The sequence below is a fragment of the Bidens hawaiensis genome, unplaced genomic scaffold (genome assembly GCF_021521415.1).
Source record: "Bidens hawaiensis isolate Kalapana, Puna unplaced genomic scaffold, B.hawaiensis_p1.1 tig00072580_1, whole genome shotgun sequence".
NCBI classification, from domain to species: domain Eukaryota; kingdom Viridiplantae; phylum Streptophyta; class Magnoliopsida; order Asterales; family Asteraceae; genus Bidens; species Bidens hawaiensis.
The window spans coordinates 1289-19833 of NW_027502682.1; the positions used below are offsets into that span (position 1 = coordinate 1289).

General features: G+C 34.2%; 1 protein-coding gene across 1 annotated transcript; it reads left to right on the forward strand.

The window, feature by feature from the left end:
• The first annotated feature begins 10455 nt into the window (after positions 1-10455).
• Positions 10456-18013, forward strand: LOC143606029 (uncharacterized). Its single transcript, XM_077081938.1, has 8 exons — positions 10456-10633; positions 12742-12905; positions 13140-13263; positions 13403-13532; positions 13900-13961; positions 14059-16864; positions 16967-17050; positions 17657-18013. Exons 1-8 carry the CDS (start codon positions 10479-10481, stop codon positions 17813-17815), a joined length of 3684 nt encoding a protein of 1227 aa, XP_076938053.1. The 5' UTR covers positions 10456-10478; the 3' UTR covers positions 17816-18013.
• The last annotated feature ends 532 nt before the right edge of the window (positions 18014-18545 follow it).

An 18545-nucleotide genomic window follows, 5' to 3' on the forward strand; every position in this document is an offset into this window, starting at 1 on the left:
TGCTCGAACAACCTGAAATTCCTACGTGGAAATGGGAAAGTATAGCAATGGACTTTATCACCAAGTTACTCTTGACCGCAAGCAAACATGATAGCATTTGGGTAATAGTGGATCGATTGACCAAGTCTGCCCACTTTCTGCCTATTCGTGAAACCTACCGTGTTGAACAACTTGCGCATCTTTATGTCAAGGAAATTGTCTGCCGTCATGGTACTCCCTTGAGCATCATATCCGATCGCGATGGCCGTTTTATATCTCGCTTTTGGAAATCTCTCCAATCTGCGTTAGGAACTCGTTTGGACATGAGTACTGCATATCATCCTCAGACTGACGGACAGTCTGAACGAACCATCCAAACCCTTGAGGATATGCTTCGATCTTGTGTTCTTGATTTTGGAGGTAATTGGGATTCACACCTACCTTTAATCGAGTTCTCTTATAATAACAGCTATCATTCCAGCATCGGTATGGCCCCTTTTGAAGCACTTTACGGTCGAAAGTGCCGCTCACCGATTTGTTGGAGCGAAGTGGGTGAAGTTCAAATCACAGGACCCGAACTAGTTCAAGAGACAACCGATAAAATCGCCAAGATCCGTGATCATCTGCTGACTGCCAGAAGCCGACAGAAGAGTTACGCAGATCGCAGGCGGAAGCCTCTCGAATTTCTAGTTGGTGATCTTGTTCTCCTCAAAGTGTCGCCCTGGAAGGGTGTTGTTCGCTTTGGGAAGAAAGGTAAGCTTGCGCCTCGTTATGTTGGACCATTCAAGATTCTTGCGAGGGTGGGAAAAGTTGCCTACAAGCTTGACCTGCCGCCCGCGCTCAGCAATGTGCATCCAACTTTCCATGTATCCAATCTCAAGAAATGTTTAGCTGACGAGAACCTTCACATAGCACTTGATGAAGTTCAAGTTGATGAATCCATGCATTTCGTTGAGAAGCCTGTTGAGATTATGGATCGCGAGGTAAAGCAAACCAAGGGCAGTCGCATCCCTATTGTTAAAGTTCGTTGGCAGTCCAAGCGCGGAGCCGAGTTCACTTGGGAAAGGGAAGATCAGATGAAGATCAAGTACCCGCACCTTTTCTCTGCGCAACCTACTTCGAGATAAATTTCGGGACGAAATTTCTTAAAGTAGGGGAGACTGTGACAACTGCCCTATCCGACCCGACCCAGGTACCCGTTTTCGAATCCGATTCTTTTATGATTTAAAATTTAATAATTTTTCTTTTTACAACTTAACATTTAAAATATATATTTTTACTTACTAATAATAATATTTTCTCTTTCTTGTCGTCACCTTTTCTCTCTCTTGTCGCCGTCCCGCCTCTTTCTCTCTCTTGTCGCCGTTCCGCCTCTTTGCTTAACCCTTGAGCCTGAAACCTCTTTTCTCTTAACTATTTGTTTGTCCTTTGGTTCTTCCCGCCTAAGGATGTCTGCGCAGCTCCACGCGCCAGACTCCTTACAAGGAAGCCTGCGCGAAGACCAACTGTTCCTGCGATTCGCGAGACGAACTCTTCTCGCAGCGCGCTAGGAATTGTGGTTCTTCTCGCAGCGCGCTAAGAATTGTAATTCTTCTCGCGACGCGCTAAGGATTTGTAGTTCTTCCCGCGGCGCGCTAAGAATGGTAATTCTTCCCGCGACGCGCTAAGAACGGTAGTTCTTCCCGCGGCGCGCTAAGGCTTGTTCTGTCTGCCTTCGCCCTCGCGCGTGCGCTCGAATCTTCTCGCGCTAGACCTTAAGTCTTTTCTTCTGTTTAGGTCAGCCTGTATCTTTTGATATCTTATCTTTTGTTTGAGCTGTAGGTCAGTTCCGACATCTGTCCGAAAAGCCACTTTCGGCGCAGCATGCGCACCAATCCTATTGGTTGGCAGAAAAAGTGACTGACATAATCTTTTGAAATCTGCTTTTCCCATGCCTTGACCAGTACCTTTATCTGACTTCTCCCATGCTTTGACCTATAATCTGTCAGCTTTTCCCCATCCCCTGCAGCGCTGGCGTATCTGTTGATATCTTTTGCTTTTGGCTTCTTATGCTTTTTAATATCTTTTGCTTGATTTGATTTGATTTTTTCCTCTTTTTAAGGGATTGTGTTCCCTAGGGTTTTCCTATAAATAATACTATTTTCTTGTTATTTAACACTACACACACAAACACTTAAACTTTCTTCTGCTCTCTTCTCCTTGCCCTCTGCCGTTGTTCCTCAGCCGCCTCCTCTCTCTGCCTTCGTCTTTTCCCTTGTCCTGCCCAGATTTCCGGTAATATATAATATATAATAATTTGTTTAAGTGACTTACTGCATATAATCAAGGCATTAAACCAATCATTAAACCAATAATCTCTATTTATAGGTTAACTTGTGCTTGTTTAAAAGTTGGTTCTTGCATTATCTTTCCACACACCTTTTTCAGGTGAGTAATCTCGTACCTAATCCCTTTTTATTTTTAATGTTTTGGGATGTTCATGTGTTCGTATAAACTTGAGTCTTAAACTTGTTTATAAACTTTTGTCGCGCAAAACCCCATGTGTTATGGACGTAGACTTGGCTGTTTATTTGTATGTGTAGATCATTAACCGTCTTGTCGGCCTATTCCGCAGTTTTCATGGATCCATTAGACGAACACGGGAGAACTATCGTTTATGATTTCTCTTTTGTTTACACTTGCACAGTTTTCTTGTTTTTGTGCTCAATTGGGAGCACGGATTGAACTATGAGCTATGATCTAAGGCTTGATCACAATCTGATTACACCCTTGTTGAAAACCAGTTATACACATGATGCGCGCAGATATTGTTATCTATTTATATGTATTAAACTTGATTTCTCACCGACACGCAAGTGTTGACGTTTTATTTTAACACATGTTCAGGTTTGCTGTAGCTGTTTCTGGAAGCTTGAGGACACATAGGATGTTTTCTTTTCTTTTGGACCTAGTTTAAAATGTAACAAGACAAGTTTATGTTATTTGAATATTTTGAGCTATAATATGATTTATGTTACTTTATGTCGTGTTCTGCGCGTGCGCAATGAAATGTATTTATTAAATATTGACACCCAAATAGTGTCGCGAGTAATGAAACAATACGTGGCGCCCCGATGTATAATCCGCCATCGGTCGGGGTGTTACATCAAGGACACGAAGTCCTCTATGAAGCCTTGCCTTATGAGGTCCGAAACCTCACCGACCGGAATCGGAGAAGTAACTACCAAATGTAAACAAGGGGTGTATATTATATATATGTTGCACAACCATAAACAAGTATTAATAAGGCTACATAAACTAATTAAGATGAAAGACTAAAAACCTTCAAGAACACTTAAGAAGATAACCTTGAATCTTTGATGTTTGAGAGAGTTTTTTTTTTTAGAGTAGTAGCAAGGGAAAATGAAGAGGAAAGGTGGTGTATATATAGGGTAATGTTGGTGGTCAAATATGGGTGTGAGACATAAGAGTTTTCATGCAAAATGGATCAAGACAAAAATACAAAACAAAAAAAAAATAATAATAAAATAAATAAATAAATAAATAAAAATAAAAATAAAGGTAGGATGTTTTCAAGACCCAACAAGTGTGAAACAATATTGTAATATAAATCCATCATTTTGATTATAACATAAGCTTCGGTTTACAAATCGGGTCGGTTTACATAATAAACAAATTCAAAAACAAATATAAACAAGACCCGAAATTGACGAATGTCACATCTTAGTTTTTATGTTAATTTAAAAAGACGGATCAGTCTCATAATTAGTTCAGGTCAATAGTGTTTTAGTAAAATTAATTTGGCTTGAAACAGGTTATGAACGAAAATTTATGTTTAAATCCTTTGTCACTATTATAATTAGTGTAATATATAATTTAATTTATGAGAAATTGCTACACCTTACTAAATTATTTGGCATTATGGATTTTTTTAAATAATTATAATTGTTTTATATGCTTGATTTCACTTATAACTTGTATCAAATATGTAAATATTTTTTCATTGACATTATTTCATTTTTCAGCCCGTATAATACACGGGTTATTAACCTAGTTGAATAATAAATCATTAATTACCATTCAAGCATTAAAAACACATTAATCATTCATTAATTATTTCCAAGAAAGAAAATCACAATATAATCATTTATTTATGATACTCTTTTTTAATAAAATCTCTCTTTTTAGGAGTTGCTATTGGAGTGATAAGAAATAGACTTGGCGTTTCAAGTAACCCATGTTCGATTCTTGTCCTCACCACAGTTCAATGCATCTGGTGATGATGAGAGACTAAACGAATAGGTGGTGATCGTTAGTTTGATCTTTAAACTGACTAAGTTTTACCTTACCGCACTATATTGCCTTGGACGAGTGCTCATGGTCGTTGGCTTAGACGAGGGTTTTCCCCTATCAGAGGCGTGTAAAAAAAATAACCTCCTGCAAATACAAATACTAATTAACATTTTTAATACAATAATTATGTTTTATTCTATTCAAACATAAATTTTACTATCAACTATTTATTACATTAATAAATTTACTATCAATTTTGTTTTAAATCATTTTAATTGTAATATTTAGATGATTAAAAAATGTAATGTTTTAGTTTTGACAACATAATTATATGACTTTTTACACTATTTTTGTTGCTCATATACAATATTTTGATTCATATAAACTATTTTACTGATAAGAGTATATGCTTATTATAATATAAGCTAGAGAATTTTTTGTTATGGCTGCTAGATGTCTTCATGAGTTTTTTAAGGCTTTAGAGTATTCTCGTCCTTTTCTCTATATTTAAATCTAAACTTACGCTAAACATCATAGTATTTTCTTTTTTAATTTTAATTAAATAATATTTTTTATATATTTATCATTATTCTTTCTTCACTCACAACCATTTTCAGAATATACTAGAAAATTATAGGGCATGAACATTAACTTTTCAAATATACAGCAAAATCATTGTATTACTCTCTTTTCCACTCACAATACCCTAAACCACTCCCTACATTATAAAAACTCCACTCATATATTTTGATAGATTGAACGTGAATGCTCTTAGGTTTAAGATAATCTTATAATGATCTGTCATGTGCATGGGTGTTGTATGAAATCTAAAAAACCAATCCAAACCCAAAAAAATCGAAACAAACCACCCCTAAGGGGTGTTTGGGGGCACTCTCTATTTTACTCATAACTATCCACACAACCAGTTAATAAATGCGTGCCACCTCACTTCATATGAAAAAAATTTTTATGTTTGAGACATGTTCCTATATAAAAAATAATAAGTGATAGCTTGGTTAATAAAAATTCATAGACCATTTTCTCAACTTTTCTAGTCAAATGGCTGGTTTTGTGATTTTCCCATATATAAATACAAATGTAGAGAAAGTTAAAACACCTCTAATTTGAGCAAGTACACTACAATCTAACATATAAAGAAGTATGTACGAATAAGAAAAAAAAATTAGAGGTGTATGGGCGGCCCTTTAAGATATAATAATAGGCTAATTAAAACCCACTTGAACTAAATGTATGACATGGATTTAAAAAACAGGCCCATACATGTTCTGGATTATATGAAACTTTGGAGCCATTTTAGGTGTTGGGCTATTGGGTTTGAACAGCCCACTTCATACAGCCGAGGGCCAGGCCCATAGCATGATAACAGTACTAAGGTACTAACTACAACTAGTAAAGGACATCTTAATTAGCACCTTAGGGCTTCTTAGACTAGCATTAAATCTAGATACTAAGATGTAATTGAAGTTGATCCGTTTATTAGTTACTCAAAATCAACTTAAAATCAAGTTTAAATAAGGCTGAGCTTGAGATTCGTATATCGAGTTTGGTTGGACTTGTAAACGTAAACGAGCCTATTAATCACGCATCACTTAGTTTTGTTATTTATATTTGAATTCTTAAGATTGATTTGCTTATTGATATAATTCTTAGGCAAGTTAAGTTTCTAACTAAATAGTAAGCTAAATCTCGAGTTTCTACTTAGTTGTTAATTTTATGCGGTGTTAAAAAAACTAAACAAAATGAAGCTATGATCCGAAAAACGAAACTATATGAATTTACTAACTAAACAAAAGAACCTAATATCTACACTTAAAAACCTGAAGTATTTTGATAACTCAGTCTAATCTGGTAAATAAAATTCGACGAACCCGACTCAATTTGTTAGAAAAGTTTCAATTACCGGACCCAAAAATAAATCTCTATTGATATATGTTTGAAGACTGAAAACTTATATAAAAAGAAATCCTAAGTTAGGACCACAAACCAATCCTTAACTTCTAGTTCAAGTTTGAATACACACTACTACAGTGAAGTAACTTGTCGATAAAGTTTAGCAACACATCGAGGTTGCAATTTCTATGCTCACATCACATGTGTTCACAGTTTCCAACGCATATATATAAACACAATGCTTTCATTTTTGGTATATAAAGAATGATAGAAATTAATCAAAGAAAATTAATAATATTAACTGATCTTCTTTCTACTTTCTAGCAATGTCTTACTTCAAAAAGTCGACTAGTCATAGTTCCAACACTCGTGATGAGCCCTTCGAGAATTCAACGCTTTGCATCAGTTTCTTTTTGTTCGACGCTAACGTAGTTTCTTCTTGTAGTGATTTGATTGATAATAATTACTGTATTTGGGTGCTGACGGTTCAATTTGACTGGTTTTGATAATAATTTTAAAATGAAACCTTAAATACGGTCTTATAGAAGGGCAAACCAACGAAAATAGCTAAAGCCTTGTGATTTAAACATGTCACTTTCAGATAAATTCATAATCAAAATCATTAGTTTGTCTTTAATTTTTAAAAATAATAGTAAAAATAAACGGCTGGTGTTAAGTTTTAAAACGAGATTAAACAGATTAAATATTTAAATCTAAAATCAGTATATTTACTTTTAGTATCTATTAAAAAGAAGAAAATAATTGTTTTGTCTCCACCAACTAAAACCATATTTTTGGAGTGGGATTTGTGTTTTTAAAAGCTTTTCAACAAATCAAATCTTCAAAGCAAAGTTTCGATCATCATTTTAAGTTAATGATTTTAAAGATATAATACACAGTACTTTGATATTTTAATAACGTTATAATGTTATTAACATGTAGTCATGTACAACACCTAATCTTTTTTTAACCATGAGAACCTGTTACCGAAAAACTTACAAAAGGTGACTGATTCTGTGTGACTGCGTTAATCAATATGATTGAGAAAGCGCAGTTTGCTTTAGGTATGTAACATTCAGATTAGTTAAATACAAAAAATTTTAATTTGATTATAAATGTTTTTATCAATATTTAAATATCTAAAATGGCTTTTTGACACTCTTCTGGTGAAGTGACCAGGGAGGTTTTCCCTAAGGGGTTTCCTTCTGAGGTGGCGGGGGTTCGAGTCTCCCTGGAGGCGAAAATTTGTCAAAGTAACCTCTGGTGTGGGGCTTGATTCAGGGCGCTTGTTGTTAAAAAAAATGACATCTCTTTTCTGAAAAGAAAAATTTAGAAATAAAATATGTAAAGCAAAACTATAATTTTATAATGATATCAAGCAAAAATAAATTTAAATGTTATTAAAAAGTATCATGTATAGTTTAATACGATCTTATAGTCATTACATCTAATTCTTAGACATAATAATGAATTGGGTTGTCTTAAGCTAAGTAAGCTCAGAGGCTCATTTTTAAAAACCAACACAAAGTAGGTCTAAATGTATAATGACCTATTGAAGCTACTTTAGAGTATAATTAGTTGTTCGATATAAGTTGCTACAATAAAAGACAAAAAAAAAAGATTAATTCAATAAAACATTTGATTTGTTGTCATTGCGTTAGCTTACTATTAAAAAGCGTGATAAGCCATTTCTGGCAGCTGCATTCATTTATATGGATAGTAAAATATGTTTTCAATTACTCACGTCGAACTTGAAGCCCCGGTTTATTTATTTATCTTTTTAATTGACGAAACACCAATTAACACTAACGTTTAGTTTACTCAGTTCTTGCATCCGAAGAATTGCTAATTGATCTCATTAATGAGATTGATTTGAATCTCTTTACATTGCATTTGTTATAATTCACTAGTACAAATATAGAATCTTTATTTGTATTATTTTATTTAATCAAAAGACCATTTCGTCTGCCATAACTATACATATTTATGGTATGTAAACGTCTAAAACTAAAACAATACACGACGTGAAAGCTTCAAATTTCATACCCTTAATTCGACTTTAACTTTTATCATGTTCGACTAGGCCATTTGTCTTCCTACAGTTGTAAATCGGAGACACCAAGAGATTTATCAATATAATAAATACCGTGACACGTTCATATTTGTCACACGAATAAAATAAAATGTGTAAATGTGGACTTTTTAAAGTTTTAAGCTCCCTATAAAGTTAAGTTATTACATTCTTTTTATCGCTTTATTCCCCTCCATGATATTATATTTGTAGCGTATTTTAAGGCCCATATTCGGTTGAAGTAACTAATATTATATTAACTAATTAATTTAAAGCCTAATGCACTCAACCCCTATACTTTATTTAATTACACTTTTGACTTTAAAACTTCTACCGTATTTGGAAGATATCACAAAAAGTTGATGGGAACAATTGAACAATTTACACACTAAAAGTACCTTTTAAACACACAAAAAAGCAAGTCCTTTTGGTCTTTTACAATTGCTTATATGATTGTTGTGTATTTTATGTAATACACATACTTAATGTGCTTGTTTTCAATATCGATTTTCAATTTGGAAAACATAGAGATGATACATGCTACATATTAATTGTTATGTTGGAAAAAAACTGAGATATAAAATAATTGTAACAGCTTTTGACAAATTCTATAGATTTTTAAAAGAGTTAAAAGCATATTATGTTAAAGTGATATCTTAATTTCATATAAGATGTAACTCCGTAATATATGTAGGTAAAATATTTAAAAATATAAATAGTTTTCGTTTTATATTTTATCTTTGCATTATGTATTTATTTAAAGTATTATGTTATGCTGACAAGTCAACCAATTCATGTTTTTTTTATGACTTTTACGTTGGGTTACCGAGTTTTGAAAAATGGAAGAAAATAAGGGATCATGGTTAAGGAAAGAAAAGAAAGAGATGGTAAAAATCTTCATTTTCTTCAAATACGTATGTATAAGGAAAGCTATTTGAAATTATTATTAAAAATCTTCTTTCTTTTATACTTTCATTAAAGAACTTGGGATCCACATATATTTTCCGGTTTCTTTTCATTTCTTTCACTTAACTTTTTTGAAAAAGGATTTGAGAACATATATTTTACAAACACCCCTTTTAATAGTTTATATTAAATACATCCCTCCTGTTGTCAAATCCATCATTCCATCTATTATACGAACATATATACATATAGACTTGGTGTACGCACGTATGTATGTATCCAAATACCCTTGATACACAAGCATATAATTATCCCCAATATAATACCTCAATGATAAAAAGGTTGAACTCTACTAGAGGTGCACAAATAGCTTTAAACCTCAAAACTGGTTCGGTTTGGTTAATAAAAGTCAAAACTGTTTATGATTGGTTTAGGTTCGGGTTGAAACCGGTTTCTTGACCAATTTACGATCCGTTTTGGTTCGGGTTTTGCCCGGTTTTGATGGAGAAAATTACAAACCGGTTCCAAACCACTTTTTACATAATCGGTTTCAGACCGGTTCAATTCTCATGTCAGTTCAGTTAAATGACTTATTTCCCCGCCTCTAAACTCTAATATCATCTGGGACGAAAATCACATCACCCAATTTACTCAAGGGCACGTGACTTAATTCCCTCTCTCATCCAGGTAGTAGGAACCAGGTTTTCTTTATACCCGAATCCGACCCTACCCATAGGGTATGGATAAGGTATGCATTTAAATACCAAAACTTGTACTTCGAACAGGACCATATTTGTACTTGTAATACTTGAAAACCGGAATCGGGGTTAAATTTAAATCGGATTTTTCAAATACCAAAAAAAAAAAAACCAATCCCAAAAAAGTGCAGTCTCTTAACCCAATCTATCCCCCCCCCCCACCAATACGTTTTTTTTCAATATCTGGAAAATATTGTATTCAAATACTCGGTTTTAGAATAACCGGAAACAAACCCGGTCCATGAGGTATGCTTTTTAGAGACAGTATCCGGACCCAAACCCGACTCTAGTATTCGGACCCAAACCCAGCAATTTCAATCAAACTTATAAGGGTGTATATTCCCAACAAAGCTAATTTCAAAGGACTGAAACCCAAACAATACACCGAGTGAGTCGTCTTCATTGTTCTCTGTCCAATTGCACTAATATTCATTCATTCACATTCATTACAATTTCAATTACAATTCAACATCACCACTAACTCTCACATCCTCTCTCAACATCACACCGTGAATCCGTTATGTCCATTAACCGGATTCAATAGACTCAGTTTTGAACAAATGCCGTTCAGTAGGTACCAGATACGAAACGAGTTCAGTTTAGCGGATCCGGAGCTGTATAAGGCGGCGGATAAGGATGATCCTGAGGCGTTGCTTGAAGGCGTGGCTATGGCCGGTCTCGTCGGCGTTCTCCGTCAGCTCGGTGACCTAGCTGAGTCAGTACTTGTGTTATTTTTTGACCTAGGGTTTTGAACTCATTGATTTGGTGCAATTGGATTGAAAGTGAAGGTTTAGTGATTGAATTGGAGTTGTGATTGTTAAGAATTAGGGATTTATGGTTGATTTACTGCAATTGAATTTGAGATTGTTGATTTAGTTCTTCAATTGGATTGAAATTGTTGATTTAGTTATTGAATTGGAGTTATGATTGTAAAGAATTAGGGATTTTAGGGGATTTAGAAATTGCTGTTTGATTATTATAATACTTTTAGGAATTAGGATTTGTATTGGATTGGAATTGTTGATTTAGTTATTGAACTGGAGTTATGATTGTGTGCAGAATTGGATTGAAATTGTTGATTTACTACTTGTTTTATCTGATTTATTTTTGAATTGGGGTTTTTTTTATTGTTGATTGAAATTGCTGGTTTAGTTCTTCAATTGGAGTCATGATTGTGCAGAATTAGGGATTTGGAGAAGTTAATTGAACTGTTATTGAAGTGCTATGGTTGATTTAGTGCAGTTGGATTGAAATTGTTGATTTAGTTCTTGTTTTATCTGATCTTAATTTTCACCTAAGGTTTTGCTCTGTTGTATTAGATTGAAACTGCTGATTAAGTTTTTGAATTGGAGTTGTGATTGTGCAGAATTAGGGATTTTAGGGGATTTGGAAAAGTTAATTAAGTTCTTGTGCTTATATATATTTTTTTGATTATTATAATGGTTTCAGGAATTAGAATTTGTATTAGATTGAAATTGTTGATTTAGTGCAAATTGATTTGTAATTAAAGGTTTAGTTCTTGAATTGGAGTTATGTTTGTGCAGAATTAGGGATTTGGAAAAGTTGATTGAACTGTTATGGTTATATGATGTTTTGATCATTTTATTGCTTTTAGGAATTGGAATTTGTATTGTTTTTAGGTAAAATGGAGTGCAAGATGAATAGAATGATTGATTCTGTAATTTTTGACTTGGTTTATAATATATGGTTTGTTAGGGTTAGGTAGGCTTACCTCATCATATATATTCAAGCGGTACAAATTTTTGACCCTATTTAACTGATGTTGATGATGCGTAGCTCTCACTACTCAACTTCATATCTGCTAACTAACTTGCTATATTTATTAACTATCAGTTACTAGAGGTTGTTAAAATCTTGACACTTGAATCTTGCGATATTTGTCCGTGTTTCTAGAATCTTGAATCGGTTTTTTATCTGATCTCACTTTTGATCTAGGGTTTATTCTGTTATGTAGATTGAAATTGATGATTTAGTGCTAAGGGATTTGGAATCAGTTTGATTTCAAAACCTTAATAATTTTAACTTTTAGGGTTCTGTATTGATTTAAATTTGGAATTGCAGTTATGATTGTGCAGAATGTAGGAGATTGAAGTTTATGCCTAAAATGGATTTTAGGGAATTTGCAAAAGTAATTTGAATTTCTTGTGCTTATATGTTGTTTGATTATTATAATGTTTTTAGTGATCAGGATGTAATGTTTCTAGGCTATAATGGATGTAAGTTGAATAGAATGATTCTGTAGTTTTGACTTGGTTTATAATATGTGGTTTGTTGGGGTTAGGTAGGTTTAGCTCATCATATATAATCAGGCTGAACAAACTTTTAACTTTATTCTACTGAGGTTGATGATGTGTATCTTTCATTGCTTAACTTGATATATTGTAACTGACTTGTTATATCTATCTGTTACTTGAGGTTGTTGGAATCTTGAATCTTTATTTTCTCCACGTTTATCTATGTTTTGTAGAATCTTGAAAGAGTTTTTTCTTACACATTCGTGTATGAAGAAGACATATACAGTAGAAGCATGCCAATATGACATATGATATCACTTTAATTTAAGGTTAAATATAATTATGAAGGTTTGCTATATCTATCGGTTACTAGAGTTTGTTGGAATCTTGAATCTTGCCATATGTATCTGTTTCTAGAATCTTGAATCAATTCTTTCTTACACATGGTTCTAATTACATTTGTGTATTAAGAAGATATTATAGCAGAAGATACATTTTATAGACATTAGAAGCATGCAAATATGTCATAGGGTATCCCTTTAATTTAAGCTTAAATTTGATTATGAAGGTTTGCAGCCGAGATTTTTCATGGTCTACATGAAGAAGTGATGGCAACTGCTGCTAGGGGCCATGGTTTACTGACACGTGTCCAACAGGTTGAGTCGGATCTCCCTTTAATTGAAAGGGCATTTCTTTCACAAACGGGCCATTCAGCATTCTTTTCTAGTTCAGGTTAAAATTTCTTATTGAATCTTATTTCTTTGTCATTTTATACAGATCATGACACTAGTTAATGAGATCTATGGTTACTTTTTTGTATATGTATTAGGCTAAACTAACCTAAATCTTATATTATTAAATATCAAATGAGATCTATAATTACATTAATTTTTTGTAACACGGTTATAGAATTATATCTTTACAGATTTTTAATATAATTTAATGTAATAGCTGTTGATGTCACAGGCATTAGTTGGCATCCCAATCTGCAAACAGAGCAGAATCTTATAACCAAGGGAGATTTACCTCGGTTTGTCATGGATTCTTATGAAGAATGTCGGGGCCCACCTCGGCTGTTTCTGTTAGACAAGTATGAAATTATATTATTATTTAAATATACTTTCGTCTCATTATTGGAGTTGAAAATACATGCACCTTTCAAAATACAAATTTGACTTAAAACGTTTTTTTGTTTTATTAATGAGTAACAACTTATGTGGTTTTAAAAGGTTTGATGTTGCGGGTGCTGGAGCATGCTTAAAACGTTACACCGATCCATCATTTTATAACGTTGAAGTTTCATCGTACGAAATGATGAATGCAGAAGCTCAAAGGGACAAAAAGATCCGTAAGATAAAGGTTAGTTTGTTAAAGTCAATTAAAGCAGATGTTTTTTTTTTGATAATCCATGTGATTCTTCAGTACAAATGTGCCAAAATAAGTTGTGAGGATTGACTGCATGCAAGTTTAGGAATCTTTTTGACTCTTTGAAAAACATGCAATAACTTTTAGTATTAACCTAAAAAAGGATACTTGTGAACTTAATGCTATTAGTATCTTGCAATAATTTGTTAATAGGTAATTCTAGATTAAACTTTCTATGCTATTAGTATCTTGCAATAATCTGTTAATAGGTAATTCTAGATTAAACTTTCTATTTAATGTAACTTTTAACAGAACTAACTATCATCATTTTTTGTTTTTCAAAATTTATCATGTTTAATAGAAAAAGGGATCACGATTGAAAAATGGGGATACTCCTGAGGTATTACAATCGTCACATGTCAAGTAAGTTCCTTATTCAGCAATTGTTTTCTTTATTATTTATTTTTTCAACATCTTCGCATAAACTATATGTTGACTTATTTTATTTGCATAAATGCAGACTCCATCAACTACTTCTCGAGGAGCGTGTGCAAAATGGTGCAAGTGAACCGGCACGCCGTTTGAAAATAAAGAAACGGGATATTAAATTTCCATTTGACACAGAAACCGGTAAAGGATACATGGAGACGTTATTAAATTCTCCACCAGAGGATAAACTCGTCCACGAGGTTGAAGTGGTAAATTCACCCTTGCGTGTGCCTACCAAGATTCCTGAAGAACCAGAGCTTGAAACACTCAAGGACAGAACGGTAAATTCACCCGTAGACGACATTGAAGAAAAACACATATCTGTTGTTGAGGAAAACGAAGAGGATGGTATTGAAGATGTTTACCAATCTGATGACGTGGCGAGTGAGACAGACAACTACATGGATGCCCTTGCCACCATGGAATCAGAAGTTGAAACTGATGTCGAGTTTAAAGCTGCCAACTCAGATCCAATCATAAAGCAAGAAACTTTTTCTGATTCGAATCTTGCAAAGATTGAAGAATCACAAGTTTCAGATTCTCAATCTGCATCAGATGATGAAAGTAGTCCAATGAAGGGCAAAATTACAAACTTTTCATATTCTGATTCTAATTCTACCACCTCCTCACCCAATAATATGTCACCACGTGGCAACTCTCCCCAGGCCTTTGCAAGTACAGAAATCCCGTTTCGCCCACGGGTTTTACCCACTCAAATAACTGATAATGAGAATTTGATTGTGGATCAAGAAACAGTTTTTAAAGAAAGTAATTCTAAAGAATCAGATTTGAGTGAAACGTCTTCAAACAATTTTGTTGATGCTAATAATTCTGCGAAAAAAGGAGAAATTGAAATCGACCCGGAAGTCATTATGGCATCTGTTACTGATGAGGATAATAATTCCAGTTCTACCTCTGTGAATTTACATGTGGAAGAGCAATCTGTTGGTCCAAAGGGGGACCAACTTAACGTTTGTGAAGATGATGTTGTCGAAAGTGAAGCTAGAGTTTCATATTCTAATGAAGATGAAACTGAACTGAAAGATAAAGAAACGGTATCAGTTGACTCAGAAAGTCAAAGTGCAAATGTTGCTGTTTGTGATCCTGATGATGGTAAAGATGGAGACAATAATCATTTTGTATCAGAGGACGAAAAGGAATTAGGCGAGAGAAAACCGGAATCATTTAGTTCAGAAACTAAAGATTCTATTCCTGTCACTGATGAATCAGCTGAAAAGGAATCTATTGAGGAATCAGTTACATCTCGAGAATTAGATTCCATTCCTTCTGAATATTATGATAACTCACACATACAAGTTATTGATAGCATTCATAGCAATGGGAATGAAAATGATATCGATAAGCCATCTGCTGAATTGGTTGAATCTGATGAAAAGAAGGAATCTAGTGTGGAATCAGATACTTCTTTAGAATTAAATTCCCTTCCTTCTGCATCTATTGATCACTCAAGCAATCAAATTCTTGACAACATTTGTGACAGGAATGAAAATGATGTGGATAACCAGGAAAAGGAGTCACTTGAATCTGGTGAAATGAAGGAATTAAGTGTGGAATCAGATTCCATTCCTTCTGCATATAATGATCAGCCAAACATACAATTTCTTGATAGCAATCATAAAAACTGGGTCGAATATGATGCCAATAATCCGGAAGAGTCAGTGGAACCTAGAGAAAAGAAGGAATCGAGTGAAAAACCTGTCATTTTCCCGGAATCAGATTCCATTCCTTCTGCATATCATGATTTCAACATACAGTTTCTTGATGGCATTGATAACAATGCCAATGAAAGTGTTGACGATAAGCTGGAGAAGGAATCAATCGAATCTGGTGAAAAGAAGGAATCAAGCGAGGAACCAGTCATTTCCCCTGAATCAGATTCCGTTCCTTCTGCAAATCATGATCACTCAAACATACAGTTTCTTGATAACATTCATAACAACAGGAGTAACAACGATATTGATAACGATAGCCCATCTACAGAAGCTATTGAATCTGGTGAAAAGAAGGATTCAGTTGACGAATCCGTTATTGTTCCGGAATCAGACTCCATTCCTTCTGTGTTACATGATCATTCTAACATACAACACGAAACTGTTTTTGTAACTGAAAAAACAGATCAAAATGGATTCCAAGATGTTTCACCAAATGCTGACTTTCAAGACTATGGACCTGATTTGGCTGAGTCAGCAGAAGCCCAATATTCAGAATCTTTCCCCATTGACCAAAATGGTCAAATCAATAAGCTTGAAGTTGAAGCTGCACCATTCATCTCAAACCATGTTAGTCAGGATCTTGTAGAACCGCCAATGGCGGATTTATTACTTCCAAAATTAGCTCCAATTACCATGGAAGAGATGCCACCATTGCCACCCCTGCCACCTATGCAATGGAGGATGGGAAGGTTCCAGAACTCTTCCATGATGTCAATCCCAGGTGGCGGTCAAGCTGACATCAGCCACTTCCCGCCAGCTTTTCCCCAAATTCAAACCCACTCGTCATCAAGTCAGAATGACATTTCAAGAAACGAGAAATCTGTTGAAGAAATTGTTCCACAACCGCCGATTGTTAAGGATGAATCTCCAAAAGATTCAATTGAGGAATCCCCAAAAGATTCAATTAAGGAGGAGTCTCCAAAAGATTCAATTAAGGAGTCGTCTCAGAAAGATCCAGTTTCTGAACCAGAAATTATTAGGTTACCAAGCACATCTTCACTTCCTTCTGGTGATGATGAAATGCCAAACGGTATTCGGCCAATGAAAGTTCAGACGGCGCGTACTCCTCTTATTGATGCAGTTGCTGCTCATGACAAAAACAAGGTAATGTCTTAATTTTATAAAAAAGTCGAGCTATGTTTTATGTTTTTATGTTTTAAATAAGAAAATAGTGTTAAAAGGTTTTCTTTTTTTTTTCTGGTATAGTTGAGGAAGGTGTCAGAAAGAGCAGTGCCTTTGTTTCCAAAGGAAGAGGAGAAAGACACTTTTCTTGAACAGATACGTGCCAAGGTATGATTATTATCGAAAACAATATAGAGTCTGTTATCATATATGAAACACTTGGATGAGTATTTATGAAAAAATGAAAACTTTTTTTTTACGAAGAAAGTGTTTTGGGTCAATTCAACTCACACAAAGACGACCTGTTCTGGCACGCGTGCCAACAAATATTTCCTGAAATAATGCGTTTAATTTTAATTCTGAAAGTTTTCTTCGTCTTTTTAAAAAATATGATTTTTTTTACCAAGAAAGTGTTTCCAGTGGGTCAATCCAAGTTGACTCGCTTCATTTCACACAAAGATGATCTGTTTTGACACTGAGCCAACAAATCTTGCCTGAAATAACACATTTAATTTTAGTAATGAAAGTTTCCATTGTCTTTTGACACTCGACTATTTATAAAATAATGTAACCTGTTTTGACCGAGAAAGTGTTTCGAGTCAATCCAACCCGGCCTGTTTCAACTCACACAAAAAAGATCCATTTCGACATGCAAGCCAACTAATCTTCCCTGAAATAACGCGTTTCACAACATGAATATCCAATTTTAATACTGAAAATTTTCGTCATCTTTTGACTACACGTGTACTGACAATTTCCTTTTGTTTATATTAGTCGTTCAACTTGAAACCAGCTGCCCCAACAAGGCCAATCATTCAGGGGCCCACAACCAACCTGCGGGTAGCTGCCATTTTAGAGAAAGCAAACGCAATCCGTCAAGCATTTGCTGGAAGCGATGATGATGAAGATGGCAGTGATAGTTGGAGTGAGTGATCACGAAAACATCAAGTTGATGCAAAGCACGAAGACTTCGCATGCTCATTGTAGTTATCACCATCGGTTTTGTGGGTTATTATATTATATTATGCTCCCCGTTTTTCAATTAATACAAAGATAATGAGTTGTATTATTGTAGGTATGTTATATCACTATATATCTGTATAGATTTCAACCTCTCTGGTACTGTGATTTTACCTGTTTGTCCTCAGTTCTCTTGGATGTTATATACAAATACAGTAGATGCAATTGTGTAATTTTCTTTTCATTTTATAGTGTGCATTTTGATGAATTTATATTGGGTTTTTATGGGTAACATTAAGTATTCAAGAATGATGCATTGTTGGTAAGTTGAACATCACAATTTTAAAGGCTGGCTAGTTTCATTAACATTAAGTTTATTTTAAGTTAAGGTTAAGTTTCGAAGAATTAAAAAGGTTATGAAATGGATCAGTCAAATGGAGAATTTAGGGAAATGAAAAAGATTGTAGGTTCTAGTTTCAGTTGAGACATGATGAAAATATTTAGCTGCTTATAAAAACGGATCCTCAAAAGAGGCAATTTAATTAAAAAAAAAAGATCGGCTAAAAATGAACATTATTAGATTAAGGAATAAGATTTCAAAGAAAAAAGAAACTAAAATTTAAAACACTTAGGCCATGGATTGTGATATTGCGATCCATGGGGTAGCTGGTGGGGACCTGCCACGTAAGCGTCACCTTATTTT